This window comes from Myxocyprinus asiaticus, chromosome 18 (genome assembly GCF_019703515.2).
Source record: "Myxocyprinus asiaticus isolate MX2 ecotype Aquarium Trade chromosome 18, UBuf_Myxa_2, whole genome shotgun sequence".
Lineage (NCBI taxonomy): Eukaryota > Metazoa > Chordata > Actinopteri > Cypriniformes > Catostomidae > Myxocyprinus > Myxocyprinus asiaticus.
The window spans coordinates 31,147,137-31,171,393 of record NC_059361.1 but is presented as its reverse complement, the minus strand read 5'-3'; the positions used below and the strand labels follow the sequence as shown (position 1 = coordinate 31,171,393).

The window sequence follows — 24,257 nt, the reverse complement described above, 5'->3', positions numbered from 1 at the left end:
CTTTCTCACCCTGTGCTCTCCCACTCAGCTCACCGCATAGCAAATCAAACCAACACTTTGACATTTTGGACTGATCTCTTAACTGACTTGAACATTAGCTTCAATAACAACTAAAAAGACCCCAGTGAGATCAAGAGCAACCGTACAAGGCAGCAGTTTGGGAAAATATTTGTTTTATTGATCTTTCGGAACCTACATGCATTTGGCAGATGCTTTTATTCAAAGCTACTAATCGTGCACTCAGCGTATGTTTTATCAGTATGTGGGTTCCCTGGGAATTGAACCTATGACCTTGGCACTGCTAGTAGCCAGCTGAGCTACAAGAACATTGAAAGATTTATTGATAGGTACCTTAAAGAAAGGACTAGAAATGTGGGGATTATGGAATTGGTAAATGACACAAGCTGAATTTCAACTCACATTGCCAGCAAGATCACCACAGCTCGATGTCTCCTGGTCTCATACTGTAGAATCACGTTACCATACCGTTGAGCAAGTAGAATTCAATGAAGCTGTCAGCTGAGGACATGTGAAGCATCTATTTCTAAAACTAGAGACTCTGATGTACTTATCCTCTTGTTTAGTTGTACATCTGTGCTGCCACATCTCTTTCTGTCCTTGTTAGAGCCAGATGTCCTTTGTCTTTGAAGAATGTAGCATACACCTTTGTATGAAATCTTCAGTTTTTTTTTTTTTTTTTTGGCAATTTCAAGCATTGTATAGCCTTCATTCCTCAGAACAATGATTGACTGATGAGTTTCTAGAGAAAGCTGTTTCTTTTTTGGCATTTTTGACCTAATATTGACCTTAAGACATGCCAGTCTATTGCATACCGTGGCAACTCAAAACCACAAAGAAAATGTTAAGCTTCATTTAATGAACCAAATAGCTTTCAACTGTGTTTGATATAATGGCAAGTGATTTTCTAGTACCAAATTCACAATTTAGCATGATTTCTCAAGGATACGGTGTTGGAGTGATGGCTGCTAGAAATGGGGCCTGTCTAGATTTGATCAAAAATGACTTTTTTTCAAATAGTAACAACTCATGAAGACATCAGCTTGGCTGTGTTATTAAAGTATTCATCTCTTTGGATATACCACCAAAATGTATATGCACAGAACGACACTTGTGTTTGTCTGCCATGGATGCATTGAATGTGCAATGATGTGATGAATATTTGCATTTGTCTGCCGTGAGCCCGCAGATGCGTTGCAAAAGATGTAAAGAATGTGAGCTGCTCTCTTAAGGGGATTTATTTGGACACAGGCAGGTGTGAGAAATGCATTATACTATAATATTTGCGATCGGGAGCATGCAAAAACACTAATTATTCGTCATCACAAGCAGTTCACTTCCGCGATTTGGTACGGTTGCATTCATATCAGCAGCGAACCATACCAGAGTTCACATGAACCGTACTCCAGACCACCTTTTCAAGCAGACTCGAGTTCGGAAAACAGCATTCACATTATCCAAACGCACCAAAAGTTCTAGTGTGAAAGTCCCCTAATTGATCAGGTATTCTAAATAACATGATCTATTTTAAACTCTTCACCATGGGATTTTAATCAAATGTAAAGTAACACCCTGGTTAAATATTTTAGGACAGAGCATAATAAATACAAATATATAAACTATAAAAAAATAAATAAAAAAATAAATACAAATACATGATTTTTCCATGACTTTGAAGATTTTATTAACTTCCATGACTTTTCCAGGCCTGGAAATCATAATTTTAAAATTCCCTGTTTTCCATGACCATGGAACTCTGACAGTATTAACTTTTGTTATGATATATAAATTTACACCTACTCCTAAACCTAACCGTCACCATTTATTAAGCATATAAAACACGTCACAGGCAGATAAATGTAATCACAATAATTTATTCAGAAAAATGGTAAAATTCTGTACAAAAATGGCAAAATTCAGTACAGAAGTAGTCCAAAGGGCGATGCACTGCATCCGATGTGCTCCCTGATGGCATACAATAGCTTTGCGTAAGGTAAAGAGTAAAATTTTAATTATTAATTGCTGTAAATCTTCTCCTGATGCACACCGTAACAGTGCTGTCTTATCTTATTCAAATATATACATCGCAGAATGCCAGGCAGTCGCAAACAGTCACGAGACACTTGAGAGCCAATGAGCATGCAACGTCACTGCCATAAAACCGTTTGTCCTGATGCTTCTTGAGGTGGCAATTTTTTATTTATTTCGAAAATGAAACCAAACAATGAGGGTTGATGGTTACGGCGGTTAGGTGTGATGACGCTGTGGCAGATGGAGATGGAGATTGTTGAATAAATATTAATCAGTTCAAACAGTACACGTAAAATTTGTACGTTTCTATCCACAGTTTTCCTGAACAACCACTGGGCATGCCATGATGATTCTAATTGCCTGTTTTCTATTTCTGGTCTCGAGACACAATGTAAAACTAAAACGAGCAATCAATGCGGAGAACAACAACCATTTAAGTGTTATTTATTTTACGCTCAACTTGTGCAGTTGTTGTCTGTCATAACAACTCAAAGTAGTTAATGATATCACCTTGGATCATTGCTTCATGTCTTCTACTCAGATGAGGCACTGTCAAAAAAAAAAAAAAAAAAAACGTCATCTTGACTCTGTAAAGTATCTGCGCTATAGAGCCACATGTTGTTTTGACAACTTCTACAAATGTAACACTTTACCCACTAAGAATAAATGCTGATGCGGACGAAAACACTGGAGACCGGAAATTGAAAACAGGCGAACAGTGGAGCACTTCCATGTTCAGGAAAAAGTTGGATAGGTATTAATACGTAAAATGATGATGTTTAGATGCTGACAATATGCCAATATTGTATGATTCTGTGTCTATGCAAACATAAGAGAACGTACGTTTGCTAGAATCAAACTTTAGGTAAGAATACATATGAATTCTCATGAGATCACGTTGCATATTTTTTATTAATTGTAAAGACATTATAAATGCATTATACTGAATTCGTAATGTCTCATAATACACCTTATGATAATTTATAACTTCTCATAAATAATTACAACTACAGTTATAATACATTAGAAGATGTCTCCTATTCATAGTTATACTTTAGAGAATAATGCATTATAATCAGGGTTGGGGAGTAATGGAATAGATGTAACGGGATTACGTATTTAAAATACAAAATATAAGTAACTGTATTCCACTACAGTTACAATTTAAATCATTGGTAATTAGAATACAGTTACATTTAAAAAGTATTTTAATTACTGAAGAGATTACTTTGCATTTTATTGTCATTTGTTTCATTTAATATTTAGTCCTTTCAGATGGAAAACATTTATACATATAAATGATGTGATCCAAAGTGCATTTGAACAGCGGTGAAACACTTTCTTATGATGTGTTACATTCATACGAGCAGACAGAGAAGTAAGTTTGAAGTAAGTTTGGAGCAGAAGAAATAGAAATAAACCTTGTGTAAATTGTCAGCTTTACGCTAAGCTAAAATGATATTTCTAGCCATTTTATTTGCACGTTACCAGGCACGATCATATTTTTTTTTTTATCAAGAAAATTCACATTGGATCATAATTTCTTTTTTTCTAGTAAGACCGTTGATATTAGGGCAAAAATCATATTTTTGATAATATTGTTTTTATTGTTTTCCTGTAAAAAAAATATATATATATAAAAATCTTTAAAACAAGATCAGTTTGATTTATCTTGTTTTAGAAACAACACTGCATAAGATATTTAGGTTTTTCAGAGAATGTATTTTTAACATGTGTATTTTGTCTTACTGTACTGGCAGAGTTTTTATAGTCAAAACAAGTGAAAAAATCTACCAGTGCTGAAGAAGTAATCCAAAGTATTTAGAACACGTTACTAACCTTGAGTAATCTAATCAGAATTAGAATGAGCTTTATTGCCAAGTATGCCAAGGAATTTGTCTTGGTGACAGGAGCTTCCAGTGTACAACAATACAAAAACAAAACAAAACAGCAGCAAGACATAGATAATAATAAAAAATAATTATACACATACGTACATACACACATACATATATACACACATACACATACGTAGTGCAAATCTAATACAAATATGTTATCTGTTATGTACAGTGCACTTTTTTTTTTTTTTTTTTCAGAGGAATGAAATGGCAGAAGAGGTTGGATGTGTTAGATAAATATAAAAAAAGACTAAACTGTATTGCACATAGTTATTCCTCAATGGGGCAATTTATCTGTTCATGAGATGGATAGCCTGAGGGAAAAAACTGTTCCTGTGCCTGACGGTTCTGGTGCTCAGAGCTCTGAAGTGTCGGCCAGAAGGCAACAGTTCAAAAAGGTAATGGGCAGGGTGAGTGGGGTCCAGAGTGATTTTTCCAGCCTTTTTCCTCACTCTTGAAGTGTATAGTTCTTGAAGGGGGCAGGGGGCAACCAATAATCCTCTCAGCAGTCCGAATTGTCCTTTGTAGTCTTCTGATGTCTGATTTCATAGCTGAACCAAACCAGACAGAGGACAGACTCAACGACCACTGAGTAGATCTGTATCAGCAGCGCCTGTGGCAGGTTGAACTTCCTCAGCTGGCGAAGGAAGTACAACCTCTGATGGAATACGTTACAAATTACATTTTACAGCATGTATTCTGTAATCTGTAGTGGAATACATTTCAAAAGGAACCCTCCCAACCCTGATTATAATACAAGCAACATCCAATTTTAACGCAGCAGAAGCTAATAAAGTTAATCTTATTAGTGCTATATACTGTAAACAGTCAAAAGGCTTTATGACATGATCATATTATAAGTGATCTTTGTCTGCTTTAAGTTACAAAAGCAATATCTTCTTACAAACAGCCATAACATAAACTTGTAACAGTACATTAAAGTCAAACTTATATAATAGAAGTTATTTATAAAATAAGTCTCCAAATAAGCACAAACTTGAAAGTTTATTGAATAGAGACCAGTATAGAATCAGTTAGATTTTTTTTCTTGGGTGTGTTTTTTTACTTCAAAACTCGAATTTCCTTGATATGATGCTGCAAGTGCACGAGCCTCTTGGCTAATGGTAACCACTCCAACTAGTTTCTTTTATTTTTCAAATAGTGCATATCCAGTCATAAATAATGATTATAAAGGGAGTAGGGGTTTTATTAAATCACAAAGAGAGAAAAGTAAGCCAGCACTTCTATTATTCACGAATGGGTTATCTAATACTGTATGAAATGTTTACATTTCAGATAGTGAGACTGATGATTTATGCTCTGTGTTTAAGATGTATTGCATATGTGTTGAATGGATGCTCTAGAAAGCAGCTGTTGAATTTCATTTCTGAAATTCTGTCTGTACATCTAAAGCAGTAGTTCTCAACTGGTTTTGCTTTAGGACATATATTGGCAACCCAACACAGTACCAAAATTATTTATTACATTACATTTATTAAGATCACCAGGAACTGCATTGGATGTGGATTACTGAATGTTTGATTTCTACCTCTCTAGCGGTTTCACGCTCTTGGCAGCCAATAATTCATAGCACAAAACACATTCTGGATGGCACAAACCATGTTTATTCTTACTGCCTGAGTCATATTTTCTTTTACCTTAGCATAGTTTTCTTTTGGGGGGGGGGGGGTTTCAACCTGTCCATGTTGGCATCTGTCTAATTTGGCTACTTTCCACCAAGTGACAGATGAATTTGCACCAATATAATGTAGTGTTTGATTGGGCGCACAGCCTTTGGCGTCAACAACAAAATATATGGGAAGAGCTGTCTCCTCCACATTAAAAATATCCTTAAAATGTACAATTACGTGTTTAGATGCATTTTATTATTTGAATTTAGAATTTACTGGTTGAGAACCACTGGTCTGGAGTTTGTACTATGTAGGACTGACAGGAGGGACACGACTGTATATCCAAAAATGGTTGCATGTGGGATATGTCATTGTCAGAAAGAATCGCTGCTTCTCTCCAGCTGAATGAGTGATTGATGGAGAGCAAAAATAGTTGTGAAAGAGTAATAATGTTGCTAGGCGTAAAAGAGGGAATGACAGTAAGATGAACTGAAAGGTTGGTCCTGCCTGGCTGGCTAGCCTTACTAAAGGAAAACAGCAATCTAAAAAAACCCTCTCTCCATTTTCCATTGACTTAAAAGCCACAGCAATGCAATTTCCTCCAAGTTTTAAAAGCAAGATGATTATTTTTAATTCTTAATGAAGACAAGTTTTGTTTTGCTAAGTGGAAGGCAACCAGAAATTGACATAATTGTCCAGAAAAGCCCTCAGCAGAATCACTGTGGTCTCGCTCGTTATAAAAGCAGCATTTAGTAATTGTAGGGACGTCAGAAAATGGACTTGTTGATCCATTAGAATTTAAATACTTTACCTTTGGCCCTTTGTTCCCAGCTGCATTTGGCCATTGTAAAGTATTTTATGACAATGAATGGCACAAGGCTACTTAAAAAAATATGTGTATGTGTACATTCTTTGAAAGTAAAAAAAAATACACAGATGTAAATAATTAGAATAAATAGAATATATCCAACGCCAAATCGCTTTCTGGATTTTATGTAATTTATTTACAGTACATGGTCTTGCAGACTATATGAATGCTTTATATAGAAAAGTTCAAGAATGTAGCTGAGTTCTGTGAATTAATGATGAGTATGAACAATGTCAAGAATTTTTTCAGTCTAAAAAAAGCATGTATTTCTTTCATCTTAAAGGAAAAGTTCTCCCCAAAATGAAATGTTATTATGTACTTACTCTCATGTTGTTCCAATCCCGATATGTGTGCTCCAAAAAGGACCTAAAATATACCCAACATAGTCTCATGAGAATTTGTCACAATACTGTGAGGCGGTAAAATCATATCAATTTGTTATTCACTGATAATCTTGCCCTCAGCTGTAGCTTTCAAAGGAAATAATTTTAGTAAATAATGATTAAATGAATTTTGGTCTGTTCGGCACACAAAGCTATATAACATATGGCTTCAGAAGACTTGAAATATAGTTCATAAGATGTATGGACTACTTTTATGTTTTTGTTTTGTTTGTTTGTTTTAGAGCTTTACAGACTTGGACACTATGAATTGTCATTCTATGAAAAATAACTATAAGAGCATACATTAAAAAAAAGAAAGAAAGAAAGAAAAAAGGGTAAACTATTAGCATGCACATGAATTAATCACATTAGTCACAAGTATTGTGGCACATGATTGTATGTGTGTTATTTTCAGTAATTGAATAGAAATTTTTCATTCTGTTTTCCAGGTTGTGTGCATTGGAGCACAGGAAGAGGAAGACAAAGTTGATTGTATTCCAGGATTTCAAGAGAAAGAATACAGAGTGGAGTACAATGGAGGGTTCCTCAAAGATGTTCCTTTGCTGCAAGGTATGTCAATGATGTCATCAGAATTGATTGAGAAGGTTTATTAGTAGAGTATGCTCGTGGAACTTGTCATACCATTTTCTCCATCTCGCTCTCATCTCTGGTAGTACATCTGTATGAGACACATCTGCATGCCAGCTGAAGAGGGAACAGTTCTCCAGGGCTTTGGTGAATGTTGATTGTTCATTATTCTTTTTATCATGTACAATACTTTCTCATTTATATAAAAAAAGAGGAAATGAAAGCTGCAGTGTCCAAACAAAACATCAAAATGCTCTGGTGCTCATCAATTATTCTGTTTGATTGTGTGGATGCTTACAAAGTCGATGTGATTCCTCTCTTTTCCGCTTGCGAACAGAAGCTGTGGCGGGGATCTTTCTATATAAAGACAGACTAATATCGAGATTCTGGCAGACATGTTGGTCAAAGATGACGGCCTCTTGACACTTTCTGTCTGTATCATACTCTCTCCAGGGCAGTTAAGACAGATATCATGAGAATACTTTAGAATAGGCAACCTGTACTCTCACCTCATCAAACAGGAAAGGGAAATTAAAACAGCAAAGAAAAAGCAAAAAAGAAAGGCACAGGAAAATAACTTTAATGCTGATGTGTATAATATTTTTGATATTAAAAAGTTTTTCTTGTATCCCAGCTGAACCCTATAACGCTGTGCACATCATATATGATACATGATTTTCTGAAGCCTCTACATCATCATCATGATCAAACCTTTGCTGAAAGACCTATATGCAATGCACTTTGAAATATCTTACTATAACCTCCTGAGACCTAGCAAAAATAAAAAAGAAGAAGAAGAAAAAAAAAGTTTTACACTTTCACTTTTTAAAATGTAATTATAGTGTGTGGTGCATAAAAACATAAAACCATTCATATTGTATTTAATGTTTTGAATCGTAATGTCATATACACTGCCTGGCCAAAAAAAATTACATACTCTAATATTTAGTTGGACCGCCTTTAGCTTTGATTACGGTGTTCGTTGTGGCATTGTTTCGACAACCTTATGCAACGTCACAACATTTATTTCCATCTAGAGTTGCATTAATTTTTGTCCGAGATCTTGTATTGATGACAGGAGAGTCTAACTATTCCGTAAAGTCTTATCAAGCACATCCCAAAGACTTTCAATGAAGTTAAGGTCAAGACTCTGTGGTTGCCAATTCATGTGTGAAAATGATTCCTCATGCTCCCTGAACCACTCTTTCACAATTTGAGCCTGATGAATCTTGGTATTGTCATCCTGGAATATGCCCGTGCCTTCAGGGAAGGAAAAAATCCATTGATGAGATAACCTGGTCATTCAGTACATTCAGGTACTCAGCTGACTTTATTTTGTTTCCACATAACATTACTGAGTCTAGACCTGACCAATAGAAGCAACCCCAGATCATAACACCACCTCCAGAGGCTTATACAGTGGTCACTGTGCATGACGGGTGCATCGCTTCATGCGCTTCCTTTCTTACCTTGATGTGCCCATCGCTTTGGAATAGGGTAAATCTGGACTCATCAGACCACATGACCTTTTCCAGTGCTCTTTAGTCAAACCTTTATGCTCCTTAGCAAATTGACATTGTTTTTTTTCCTGATTAGCCTCACTAACAAGTGGCTTTCTTGTGGCCACACAGCTGTTTAGTCCCAATCCTGTAAGTTCTCGTCGCATTGTGCGTGTGGAAATGCTCTTACTTTCACTATAGCCATGAGTTCTACTGATGATTTTTTAAAATGAGGCTTCACCAAGTGTTTTAGTGATCTCCGATAACGATCATTCAAGATTTTTTTCAGACTACATTTCTTCCACGAAGCTGCCGGTTCATCACTATCCTTCCATGTTTTAATAATGTGTTGGATAGTTCTTAACACAATTCCAGTGATTTCAGCAATCTCCTTAGTTGTTTTCTTTGCTTGATACAGGCCAATAATTTGCCCCTTCTGAAACACAGTAACATCTTTTCCACGACCATGGGATATGTCTTCCAACATGGTTGTTTAAAGAGCATCTATTATGGTTTTTCAAATATTACCTTTCATGTAGTGTGTTATATAGCTGTTTGTGAATGTAAAAAAGTCTGCAAAGTTTCAAATATCAAAGTGCACGACAAATGGAGTTATTGACTCCCAAAAGAAAGAACCGATTCTGAACACCTGAAATGAGTCGTTAGTAATTCCAGACTTACTTCCTGTACTAACCTACGTAATTTGGTAACAAAAAACCCACCTCTGGTCTTTGGCTGCTCGCGAACAGCTTTGACCCACCCTCAAACACTACACTAAGCGGTAGACCAATCACAACAGACTGGGACATCTGACCAATCAGAGCAGAGTAGGCTCTCTGAAAGGAGGAGTTTATAATGAATCCTTTAGAATGGATCATTGAACGAGTAATTTTTGACACTGGGTAAAAAAGGTAATGCTGCAATTTAAATTATGAGCAAAGTAAAGTGTTTTTTGACCTTGGATGCATGTAAATCTTTTGTATGAGATCTTTAAAACAAAATTAGGCACGTTTAAAAGCCATAATAGTTGCTCTCTAAGAGATGAGAAGCTACACACTGCATCAGTTAGGGTTAAAAGAATTGTTGCCAGCTGAAACATATTAATCACTGCAATAATGATCCAATCATAGGCTCTTAGGTATCTGCTTATTTAAATCCAAATGGCAAGTGTATTTCTATAAACCAAGGAGAGGAAGTTGTCATAGCCAAACTCTCAAACATTTGGTATGTATGAAAAGCCTGGTGTGTCTCTTCAGATACCCCAAGATTTACTACTAAGTATGGGCTACTGACCAGCCTAATACTACTTGCTTAATCTCAGGAACCACCCTGTTATTGGACACTTTCACTCATGGATTAAATGAATCATAGCTGACTGTGAATTGTTAATGTGTTCAGTGGCATCTGTTACTGTAAACTATTGTGTTTGAATGATGCTGCAGTCACACCACTAGGTGTCAATGCACAGTACGTCCAAGATGACGAATTAAAAAAAATACTGAGTGCACCTTTAAGCTTTATGGGGTTAATATGCAGACAAAATTAGCCATTTGTAAGTTGATTTCACTTAATGTAAATACTCTTGCTCTGTGGTGCTATCATAACACTGCAATGTTGGCTCAACCAGTGGGGTGAGTTTGAGGTGGCACTATATGTTTGTACAACTAATGGAGATGGGGGAACTTTTTGGGAATTTATTTGAAAACAGTTATTTTTGCAGTTCCGTATGGTGATGCTAGTTGTGCAATTACACCTTCAGCTATAAAAACTCCTTGAAATGTCTACATAAGTGCAGTTTTCTTTTTTGTTGGCTTATTTCCTATTGAAAACACTGTTTGTGTGGAATATATTGAATAGCCTGTCGCTTAAAATAAATAAATAAATAAATAAATTCCTCTGTCACAGCCATGAGCCATGATTTGCTTCTGGGGTATTGGGGGAGGGACATTCTCATATTGGGGAGCATTTTATTGGAGACAATTTTGTGTAGTCCAACATGAGTCCACCAATATTTTGTCTGTTGTCCAGGAAGAGAAACATTATAAATTGTTAAATTCTGCTAAAAGTATATTTTCTTAACTGTTAGGAGTACACTAAAAAAAGCTAACACACTTGGTCTGAAAGCCACAAAACTCTATTTCCAGGGAGACCGCAAGAAAGGAGTCTTTTCCTCACAGGTCTCTGCATTCGCACAGTAAAACCCTCCGGAGACCCCAAGAATCAGAGTGATTAATGGAATTACAGTCTAATTACACATTAAGCATGCATTTCCCACAGGATACTCTTACACTTCCTTGCACAAAACTGGCAACACAAGTGTTTTGAGAGCAACAACATGTATCAGTTCTTCAGATAAATGATAAACAATATGTTGCCTGATGGGATTGAAACCCACCCACCCCTCAAGCCAAACATGAGAAATGAATAAAATAAGAGTAATAAATGCAATCCACTATATGGTGTTCACCACAGAAATATATAGAGGTCCTGTACTGTTTGTGAATACAAATCAGACAGGGGACCAGACATGTTGCAGAGGTCAGTGCTGCAGTGAGAGCCAAGCTGACAGTGGCTTCACTCAAGCAGGATAAAATACATGTGTAAGGACGAGGTAGGCTGAGAGGATTCCATTTGTGGATATTTATTAGAAGGATTGAACAAACAATTCAAACAGAATTCCTTAAACGTAGTCAGGTCACAGGCTTGGGTCAAAACACAGATAAATCGGTCCACAGGCAAACAAATCCAAAAGAGTAATCCAGAGACGTAAATCCAGCAAACGTAAGCAATGGTCATAACAGTAGTCAAAAACAATGGCAGAGAACTGGCAATAATTCGCAAAGTGATACTGTGAGCACATAGCTTATATACACGGTGAATGACCAAAAAAGAACTGATGTGGCAGGAACAGGAAGTAACAGAGTTCAATATTCAGGTGAGGGCTCCCTCTGGTGGACGGGAGCCTGTTCAGATGTGTTAAGGGTGTGTACTACATGGATGTGGAAAATCTGTAGAGCTGGTATGATTGAACCTTTAGTTGCAGAAATTTATTTTATATTATTTTATTATTTTGATACTTTTTATTTAAAAATGTAATATATATATATATATATATATATATATATATATATATATATATATATATATATATATATATATAGATATTTTTTAAAGTTATTGTAATTCATATTATTATAATATTTTGAGTATCGCTTTAAAAAAGAATACATCCCTGCGCAGGCCTCCACATGGCTCTCAAATGAATCAGTGATTTGTTTTTGAACTGGTTCATTTACTGTAAGTGAGCTGTCTGAATGAACTGATTTGCTATCATAACACTGCAACATTGGCTCAACCAGTGGGGTGAGTTTGAGGTGGGACTATATGTTTGCACAACTAATGGAGATGGGGGGACTTTTTTGGAATTTGTTTGAAAACAGTTATTATTTTTGCAGTTCCGGATGGTGATGCTAGTAGTGCAATTACACACTTCAGCTTTAAAAACTCCTTGAAATGGCTACATATGTGCAGTTTTCTTTTTTGTTGCCATATTTCCTATTGAAAACACTGTTTGTGTGGGATATATTGAATAGCCTGTTGCTTTAAAAAATAAAATAAAATAAAATAAAATAAATCCAATATGTCTGTGTCACAGCCATGAGCCATGATTTGCTTCTGGCTGGTCAGTTCCAAATGATATTGGGGGAGGGACATTCTAATACTGGGGAGCATTTTATTGGAGAAAATTTTGTGTAGTCCAACTTGAGTCCATCAATATTTTGTCTGTTGTCCAGGAAGAGAAACACTATAAATTAAAACATTAAAATGAATCAGACCTCCCAATGCTACACGTGTGAGAGAGAGTGGACATTTTAGGCAAGTTTGTTTGATTATGACTTCACATCTCTTGGTTGTTAAGCAGCACACACAATACAATATTACACAGTGTAAAGTGTATATAACAACGTGCAGGGGTGGGGTTCCAATTTCAGAGGTCCCAAGCAACTGTTCAACTGCGGGCACCCAGTACGGTGCGATATGACTCAAAAAATATATTGATACAGATTTCCTGATTCGATAACGATTCAAGCTCTCTATTTGATTCACTTCCATTTTTGATTCGATTCGATATCGATTCATATGGGTATATTTCCGTTGTCCCTTTTGCTAACATATTAAATAAATTCTCTACCAGCTAATTCTGTGAATTATACAGGGGACCTTCTAACTAGGTACAATATGAAAATATTAATTTAACTAATTATATATTAAATGGGGTTAGTTTTAATAGTTAATAATAGTTTTTCATCATTTTGGTCACATTTGAGCTATTTGAGGGTACGTTAACACGACAACGATGTACTAAAAACAGAAAAGTTTTTCCTTTGCATTTTTGAAAAGTTTCGCGTACAGACGACAATGTTGTCAAAACGATCCCCATTTACACGGATCCGCGAAAATGATGAAAAACACTGTATTATGCATGCCAGGACAGTAGTTGGCGATGTCACTTTGTAAAGAAACACCATGCGCATGCGCACATAAGCATTCTTCCACAGAGCGGTGAATACAAACAATGAAGATGGCGAAAGCATCGAGCAATTTTGTCTGGACGAACAATGAGGTTGCTTTATTACTACAATTACTTTGCTGGAGAAGCGTCAAGAAACTCAAAATCTCGAGCAGCACAAACACAGTCCTGTAGTCCGCCATTGTAGTTTTGAATGTCTCGCGCATTGTTTTGAAGTACTCGAGCGCATGCCTATAGACTGAACTCTCAAGATTATTCAATAAACTCTGCTCATTTTTACTATCACTTCGTCTCCTGCCTTCTTCTGTATTCCCCCTGCTGACTCTTGGGCTGGTAGGAGAGTAAGTTAACATAACAAGCTGTTGATGTTGACTGGTTTTGTATATCAGACAGAACTCTGATATATGGATATCTTCTGACGGAGAGAGAGGTCTTGTGAACACTGGATCTAACTTGCATTTTCACTGCCTCATGTTTTCATATTCTAAGCATATCATTGAATACTGTACATGGTATCACATCTCTGTCTATAGGCTATATACATAAGCGGTGGGTGAATGAATTGCAGGGTAAAGGTACATCAAATAAAAGTAAATAAATAACATTTAAAATACAAATACATTTTTCCCATCTGAATCCATACATTAATTTCAAGATTTTCAAATTGCAGGTTCTGCCTACTGTACAATGTTCACACTCCATACAAAACACTCCAAATGAATAAATTGTTGATTATTGTTATTTGCACAGACACCAGTATTCATATTGATAATTATACATCTCAAATTGATGCCTATCAATCCATCATTCTTTATATAACACATAATATGTTTGTGCATGACGTCATCGTTTTTGTATGTTTACACGGAGACGATAACAGCATCGTTTTCAAAAACTTGCACATTGAATCCCGTTTTCAAAAGTTTGCGTTTTCAGGCCCCAAAACGCCGTTGTCGTGTAAACGAACAGCCAAAACGCACAAAAACTTTCAGTTTTTAGTTGAAAACGTTGTCGTGTAAATGGCCAATAAAAATGAACAAATCAGTGTATTTAATCAATAAATTAGTGCTGTCGGTTGATATTTTTTTTTTTTTTATCACGATTAATTAACTTTGGGTGGACACATTACAAAGGTTCCGCCCTTAACACAAGTGTTTATGCCGTATTAACGGTAAATGCGTTAATCGCAATTAAGAATCATTAACGCGTTAAACTTTTTAATTAATCAAATGCGTTAACGTGTTAATTCTGACAGATCTACAATAAATATAATATTATATTGCATACTGTATATTATATTTTGTTAAATTTTTATTGTTTAATTGCATAATTTGTACTATTTACAGGTATTTACATTGATTTGTTGAACACGTGCTAAAAACTGGTACTGTCTCTATAAGAGAATACTGCATTTCTGTAAACAGTGTCTTTAAATTAGCGCATGTTAACGAGAGAGACCCAAATGGCTTTATCTCATCGATGCTTTGCCTGATCACAATTAAATGATTGTAGAGAACAGATAGGGTATTAAAAGAGACATTATTTAGTGACAAATAAGTTGCGTGGATCTCGTCTTTGGACACTCATTAAACGGAACAACTTTTACTCTCAGCACGCAGTGAAAGGATCTCACTGATGAATACTCTACCACTATACTACACAATTCATTCACTGGTGAGTGAAATCTAAACTAGGGATGTTCCGATACCATTTTTTTGAGTACGAGTACAAGTACCAACTCAATATCAGCAGTTTATTTCAATTTTATCATCACAGTTGTGTTTAAATAAATACATTAAAATTGTAATTAAATACAAGTATAACAATTAATTTTCAACATTAAATTTTTATTATTTTTATCAAATGAAGTGATTTTATACAGAATCTCACAGCACAATCCTAAATACAACATTGGAGTTAATTTTGTCAAATAAATTGCTGCATAACAGAGCATCACAGATGTGAGATACTATATTACTTAAATATAACACAGTTACTATTGATTTATTATTATTATTATTATTAGTAGTAGTAGTAGTAGTAGTAGTAGTAGTAGTAGTGGTAGTAGTAGTAGTATAACACTGAATATTACATAACTATACAGTAGTGATATATTTCTGTCATACTTTTTCATTGAAATTGAGCTTTTATTTTGGTGGAGCTTTTATTTTGAAGTGTTTCTGTATTGTTAGACCAAGGAGCTCTGACGTCAGATTCCCAATCTGGAAAATCCAGTGGCTACGTGAATCACAGTAATTATTAAACCGCAAAAGGCTACTATATAAATAAATAAATATGTAGTCTGTATATGACTCGTGCTAAAAAGTGAATTAGTGCACTGCCTGCTATCATCTGCTACAAGCAGAGCATGTGATGCTCATAATAGTGTTTTCTGTGTATGAGCCAAGGACCTCTAAAGGTATGAGCAGATTGTGTCTCTATGTCAGCACATCACCGGCTACACACATTTACAAGTAAATTAAAAAGCTGCACGTGCAAACGATCTATTTATCTCATTAAATCGCAGCTTTTGCTGTTAAATAATCTCACTAGGACATGACATGATTTTAATCTGTGTGATGAATGTTTACGTAATGACATTCGTACGTCAGATGGTATCGGTATTTGGTATCGGAGCATTTTTACAATTACAAGTATGAGTACAAGTACATGAGCACAGTATCGGCGCATCCCTAATCTAAACATTTACCAGCCAGTCCCCAAATATATAAATTTTTAGTCACATAGCATGAAATTTGGTTGCAAATGCGAGTGATTTCCTCTCATTGTAGTGGAGGGCTGCGGATAGAGTAAAGATCGATCTTGGGATTTAAGAATCGAGATCGAGATCGTTCAAATGAAGAACATGATGCATCGGAAAATCAATATTTTTACGTCTCGATATTTTTCAGGCTGTTGACAATATGCGAAGCATATCTTGATAATTGTTTATTTGCACAGAAATTACATAAAAGTGTTTTTTATTTTATTTTTTATACATCCTAACAAAACAGCGCATCACCCCTTGAGTGTTTTGGCGTCCAACTAGGGGCCACCTGAAGTCCTGGGCCTCATGCAATTTTGTGGTTTGCATGGTAGTTAACAACACTACTGTCAACATGGTCTCATAGAAACATGTTACTATACCTACATTTTTGCAAAATTATTACTACATGGCTCGTTGTACAAATCACAACAATTTCCTGGTGAAATGAATACTAGAAGCTCTAAAACAACAATGACTTTGATTACCTTTCAAACAAAAAATAAAAAAAATGGCAGATTATCAGTTCATAAACACGTACATTTTGACATGTTCCTCACACAATGCTATCTTATGACATGAAACACTTTTATTATAGTGCATGACTTGTAAGGCCAGACATTTGCATTACATGCATAATGATTGCATTACATAACCAGCTTGTTCAGATGCAATTAAACTGCACGGTAGCTCAAGGTATGATGAGCTAAAAGTGTCACTGAAGCACCACACAAAGCAATTGCATTTATCATCATCATTTATCATCAGTGCATTTTATGGGACTAACGGTTAGGTTTAAGGTTTAGGGAGGCTGTATTTGTTGATTTAAAACTTGATAGAGAATTAACCTTAAAAACCTCATCTGTTATTCATCTTAGATTTCCTTTTTATGACACTACCGGTTGGTTAGGTTTGGACTTAAGGTTTAGGGTAGGGAGGTCGGTTTAACTGATTTAAAATTTGATAGAGCATTAATCTTAAAAACCTCATCTTTTTGGAAGACAGTTTAACTCTTTTTAAGCGCCACACAGTGGAAATTTCACCTTGAAACTGCCGCAATATGTGGAAGGAGCCACGTAATTTTATTTTGCAGACATATCACCACAGTCACTTAATTTTCATTAGATCAGACTCAAATACAGTGTTTTGCCACACTGTACAGCTACTGTTTGGTATAAGTACTTTGTTACTGGAGAAGCTACACTATTTGGAAAACAGCTGAGCTCCTGTCACAAGTTAGTAGCGTCACTACTTTTAGTTATTCCCCAACACGGATTATTATGAAAAAGTAATGAGAAGCATTTAGAGAGTATGATTGTATTTATTACTCAGTAATTATCATTTAACAATGTAACTTTGATGTAACATTGATTAAAGCCCGCTATACACTGTAGGATTTTTACAGTCTTAAAAGATTTTTAAGATTGTTGCTTGTCAGACTGTACAATATGAACACATTGATATCACCATGGCACATTGTGCGACATTATGTCAGACTGTACAATACACATCATAGCTGACTGTGGTCCCAATCGTCCCGATTAGTGAACGTGACTCACGGGAGTAGAATAGAAGCGAAACGGCGAGATTTGTTGGTGGGGTTGTTGGTGGAATGTGATTTGCTTGGCACAGTGCGAAAGTTGCGCGGCGATAGTCTATGTTCCTCGACTATTACCAGGTCCTTGAATAACGTGGAACGTGTGAGTAAGGGCAGCTGGTGGAGTTTCTGGTGCCCCCCTAGGGAGTTGGTGCCCTATGCAGACTGTGTAATATGCGGATAGGGAGTGGCGGTACTGAAAAGACAGCCTGATCACAAATACAAAAAATTGTTGAGAATGAACACGATTGGGGGAGGTAGCCTACAGTAATAATTAGCTACCACAAGCAAAGATTCATTGTGGAAATATAATGACAAAGTTCTGTGTAGGCTGATAATATATCGTGCTTGCAAATTTCCTATGGATACTGCACAAACATGACATAGATTTCTATAATTGTATTCAATTGTATCTGCTGATTTGGAATACAACGTCCCATAAACAGTGGATAATTCGATTCTAAAAAGAAAAATAAATGCTCGTTTGTCAATCCATTTAGTTTCTTGTACTCTCCCACAGGTTTCCGTCTCTATTTAGTGAGTTTACTTGTTCAAAAATATTTCAAGTTCGTTATGCTTCTCTCTAGTTAGTTGCAGACCCTGGCAGAGTATACAAGAGCGGCACGTGACCGTGCGCTCCCGCATACAGAGACGCGTTCCACTTCTGTATCGTGCCGTGGTCCGATGCAATCATTTCTTCATTTTCGTTTTGTAAGCTCTGTATTTATTTAATTCGGGGAATAATGCTTTCATATTGCAGAAGTGTTACACTTTTCTCCAAGTGTTTTCAGCTTATTTATTTATTTTTTATTTTTTTGGGATCTTCTCCCCTTTTCCCCCCAATTTGACATGCCCAATTCCCAATGTGCTTTAAGTCCTCATGGTGGCGTAGTGACTCGCCTCAATCTGGGTGGCGGAGGACGAATCTCAGTTGCCTCTTTTCACGTGGCTTGTAGAGCGCATTACTGCAGAGACCTAGAGCACGTCGAGGCTTCACGCTATTCTCCGCGCCATCCATGCACAACTCACCACGCACCCCACCGAGAGCGAGAACCCCATTATAGCGACCACAAGGAAGTTAACCCAACGTGACTTTACCCACCCTAGCAACCGGGCCAATTGGTTGCTTAGTCACTCAGCACGCCCTGGATTCGAACTTGCGACTCCAAGTGTGGTAGTCAGCGTCTTTACTTGCTGAGCTACCCAGGCCCCCTCAGCTTATTTATTTATTAAATATTTTTATATAAAATGAAAAGAAGAAAAAAAAAACACTGAAAGAGCTTGAGCAGAGTGATAACCGGGCACAAATGTTGCTATAGTACAGAGCAGGTTTCTTTTTCAATTGGGGTGCGAGAGAGGAGCGGACTATCTCATCTGGCCGTCCGAATAGCAGTCACACTATACGGCTGCGATGCTAAATTTCTGACACTGCCAGAACTTTGTAGGAGGCTAAAGATCATTGCAAAGGCTATTAATCGGCCATTGGTGAACATGTCACACTGAACGTTGTAAGATTGCTGATTTTACCGTACGGCGACAGAAATCCTTTAGGATTCCCGAAACTGTGCATTGGGCTTAAGGTTATTTAAGGCTGTCAAATCCTTCATTGGACTGCCTTCAACTTTAATTAACTCAACATGAAAGATTTAAGTGTACAGAATGGCAGGAGAATAATTTGATTTGTTAATCAGACTCTGTGTGCTCTCGTGGAGTCCTGCCACATTCGTCAATGCTCGTTTAAAATTAAAAAAAATTTAGTCATGATTGTCACAATTCAGTGGGCCGTGGCTCCACTGAGATTCACAGTAATGTCTTCGAGCTTTTCTTCAACTCCTCTGGGATCGGCAGTAATATCTTGCTGGCACAGCTTCCGGCCCCAGCGGGAATCTAGCTTCTCTGCCAAAGTGCCTTTTTCCTCCCTCTTCTCTTCCCAAATTGACAGTCATGTCAACAGGTTGCACAGCTAAAAGAGGAAGAATAGGCGCCATCGTTTGCCAAGACAGGACTGCAAATGCTGCAGTTTGCATGATAAGTTTTTTTTTTGTGTGCATTTTTTGAAGTGTTTGTATGTGTGACTGGGCATGACTGTTGAGTTTGCACACAATCACCGGCTTGGAGCAAGACTGACCACTGTGTTCAAACTTTTTGTGTTTAGGTGGAGCAATTGATCCATGTAATTAGAACAGTATGAGTTAAGGTAGTCTTTACAAAAGATTGTTCCTTTTGAATTTTTATTTATTTAAGCTACAGAACATGATTACACTGACAAAAAACACCACTCAACACTATTACTGTATGCTGACAGAGAAAGAAACAGGGCCAGCCAAAACTGAAATGAGTATTAGCACTTTTTCCAATAGACAAATATATTTATATTAACACCAATAGCAAGACGAACAATCCCACCTGGAGTTGTTTTTTCAATCTTTTTATTTTATTCTATTCGATTGGGAAAGGTGGTGAAGCATTTTGTCATCTTGGGACTCAGCGATCCATGCACATGGAGACAGAGCTCAGTTCCGCTTTACTGAGAGGCCCTGTAACAACCATACACATCTATTACCCTGAATATGCTCCTGTCAGCAAAGCACAACACACACGAAACACATTCACTTATGCTCACACCTTTGCGCACAAGCACACTAACGAAGTGCAAATAACTGCACTGGTAAACCAAATTTTAAACTGTGCAGTTATTTATGGTGTGCATTTTCCATTTGCTTTTTTGATTTGTAACTAATACCACCTAATAAACATGCAAAAAAAAATAAATAAATAAATAAATTGTCCACATATGTGGACAGCGGGACTAAGTTGTGAAATTTTAAATAATGCCAAGCTACAGAAAGTCAGATTTTTTTAAGTCAAATTTTTTATTATGTTTCCAGGAGTGTTGGTTATTCATGTGTTTGAGACATTACAGCTGATTTTCTGTAAAGCTGCTTTGGAACAATGTTAGGAGAAGCACTAATAAAAAAACTATACAAATAAAAATTATTTGATTTGATTTGACTTTTATGTTACAATGTTTTTTGGTTTTTTTACTTTGTCAACAAAATCTCAATGTTCTCTCTTTGCACTGTCATGTGACTGTCAGTGCTGAAGCATTTTACCAATCTGAAATTAGCATAATTTGATACTTTGCCTGCAGCCATATCAATCTGCAGCTCTTGCCTGGCTGCCCACTAAAGCTAAGCAAGGTTGAGCCTGGCCAGTACCTGGATGGGAGTCCTCCTGGGGAAAACAAAGGTTGCTGCTGTAAGAGGTATTAAGGAGGCAAGCAGGGGGTGCTTACCCTGCGGTCTGTGTGGGTCCTAATGCCCCAGTATAGTGATGGGGACACTATACTTTAAAAAGGCACTGTCTTTTGGTTGGGACGTTAAACCGAGGTCCTGACTTTCTGTGGTCATTAAAAATCCCAGGGCACTTCTCGTAAAGAGTAGGGGTATAACCCTGGTGTCCTGGCCAAATTTCCCCATTGGACTTTATCTATCATGGCCCCCTAATAATCTCTATCCCTGAATTGGCTACATCACTCTACTCTCCTCTCCACCAATAGCTAGTGTGTGGTGGGTGTTCTGGTGCATTATAGCTGCCGTCACATCATCCAGTTGGATGCTGCACACTGGTGGTAGTTGAGGAGATTCCCCCATACTATGTAAAGTGCTTTGAGTGCATAGAAAAGTGCTATATAAATGTAAGGAATTATTATTCATTATAATTAATTCTGATACAAGTAATGGCCAGCATCATCCAATCACTTAAAATGTTAAAATTAAATTATACATTATACATTTTTGAATGAAAACTTTGGCATTTACTATGTTTAGCTTTGTTCATAGCCCTGACCTGAAAAATCAGAGTTGGGACTGATAAAATCCTTTTTCAGCCAACGATACCTGTCACGGGGCATGGTCTGTGTTCTTGAATGGATTGGTTTTGTTGGCATGATGTCCACATAATCATCCGATGGGCGGTCATTGGGTTTTTTATTTTCCATTTCCAGTTCACAGGCATCTCCACATTCCTCTTCATCATTTGTATCAGAGTCCCTCTCAAAGTCATTGTTCCCATTTTGGATGGCATCAGTGACATCATACACATTGTAGATAAGACGGTCTTTCCTGGCTGGTGGCATTCTGAAATGGGAAAAAAATCACTGATTATTTTCCAGGCTAAATAATCTCAATGCAATAAATCCCAATCATACTTACACGTTTTAAAGAATTGACCCATTCCACAGAATTCACACATTCCACAGAATTCACACAATACTGTCTGGCTAGCTTATTGTGCCCTCTACTTATCATGCTAATAGCACTTATAGGCCCCACATTCCAGAACATTATAACCTGTCCCTCATGAAGCAAGCAGATATTTGGGCAAAAAAGCAAAGCCCAGAAAAGAAAACAGGACCAGTTAAGTATATTTTATAAATGATAAGATACAGATAGTTTCAAATATTGCTACACAAATACTTTCAAATTCTCAAAGAAATAAATTATTCTTTAATTCAACTTGAACTTATCATTTAATAATCACTTAATTTGGATTGAAACTCAAAATGGTAACAAAGAAGACATTTTAAACTTGTGAATGATCAAAAATAGTATGTTTCTATTAGTATTTTTTCACATGGAACAGGTGAGAAGTACAATTCATCCATGTAATGTGCAAGGTGCACAGGCAAATTTTGCTACCCTTTTCACCCAGTGTTGTAAAATTACAACATTGACATAACAAGCTCAAAATCTAATATGATCAAAGCATTCAGTAGTACCTTAATATCTGCATGATCTAGACATATTACTAATCACAGAAAAAAATATTTTAGGCAGTTTACTTACTTGAATGTTGATATATCCAGTCCAGTATAACAAGATGATGTGTTTCAAGGCAAGTTTGCAGGTTGTGTGAGTTCATGGCCAGGTGAACAGGCCTATTTACAAAATCTACCATCCAATAGCATTGCAAGGCTTAACAATAGGACCTATTAGTTGTGTAAATGTGTCCTTAGAGAGAGAGAAAAAAAACAAGAAAAAAAAAAAAAACGTGCAGGTTTATTTTAGTAGAGCTAAAATTGATGTTGTAATATTACAACAGTGGGCATCACAGGGTTAAATGACAATATTTTTATTTGGAATTTGGAAGAAATGTTGTCAGTATTTTATAGAATAAAACAAAAATGTTAATTTTACTCAAACACATACCTATAAATTGTAAATCCAGAGAAACTGATAATTTTGCTGTATATGCTAGTGCAGTGGTTCTCAAAGGCACACCTTTGTTAATATGAAATTTCCATAATACAATGATGCATACAATGATGCTTCTCACAATTTATTTCATCAATTTGAAATAAATTGTATTAAACCCTATGCTGCCTCTGAAACACACACACACACACACACACACACACACACACACACACACAATGTAAAAAAAAAAATATAATAATAATAATTTAAGTGCTTTTATATGATATATTGATGCTTTGCCAGTAATACAGCATGTTTCATTAAGTTTCATTAAATGCATTAACCTAAGACCAACAAGGCAACTTCACACAGACACACACACACACACACACACACACACACACACACACACACACACACACACACACACACACACACACAGTCCATCATTCTTTGGTTCTGTCTAATATTTCTTCCCATCAATCGTTTTAAGTACTCAGTGTCTTTCTTTAAAAATGAAGGGTGCTTTGTAGTCAGGTAGCGTTTCAACTTACTGGGTACCATTGAATTGTTTGCCAGCTTCTCTCTTCAAATGAGACATTCGGGTAGTTGAGAAGCGGCATCACACGTCCACGTAAAGCCCAAGGCGATGTAGCTGTCATGGTATTTTTGACTGTTGGCTATTTTATATATATATATATATATTGGGCTCACACTCAAGTGAAATTGAAGAGGATGTTTCGGGACGCTTCTTGCTGTTAGGACTAGGTACTTATCCATGGTGCTGGGCTTATTAGCTGAGCCTAGTTAGCTTGCTAGCTAGCTGTTATCAGTACTGTTCACCTGAAAAGCACTTGGTAAGCAATATCGCGTTGCCATGGGAGCAAGGAGAAAGCCAGAAGGAGGAAGTTACAACATTTTCATTTTAAGCTATTTAAGTTGTAAGATTAGGCCTACTTCATTTTCTTCGCTTAATTTCGTTTTTAAAAATTATATCTATGACAAAATATTTTAAAATATTAATCATTTGTACTACACATTTCATGGAATAATTCAATAAGGTTATTTCAGTTGTAAGATCAAATTCCACATCACACCAGCCCACCTCCCCGCGGCATACCATTTAAGAACCACTTTGCTAGTGTACTCCTAAAAGTTGACGGAATTAACTTTTAGCTGATTTATGCATTTAAAATGTGAAAATTTACCAATGATATTTATGACTCATCTGGCACTGCACAGGTTTTT

General features: G+C 36.4%; 1 protein-coding gene across 1 annotated transcript in view; it reads left to right on the top strand.

Annotated features, from left to right (window-relative positions):
• The window catches only part of LOC127455892 (cadherin-13-like), a 570,343-nt gene that overhangs the window by 122,035 nt on the left and 424,051 nt on the right, over positions 1-24,257 (top strand). Inside the window, exon 2 of the mRNA XM_051724064.1 lies at positions 7,282-7,402. Coding sequence (XP_051580024.1) covers positions 7,282-7,402 — 121 coding nt within the window. The remainder of the gene's footprint in view (positions 1-7,281; positions 7,403-24,257) is intronic.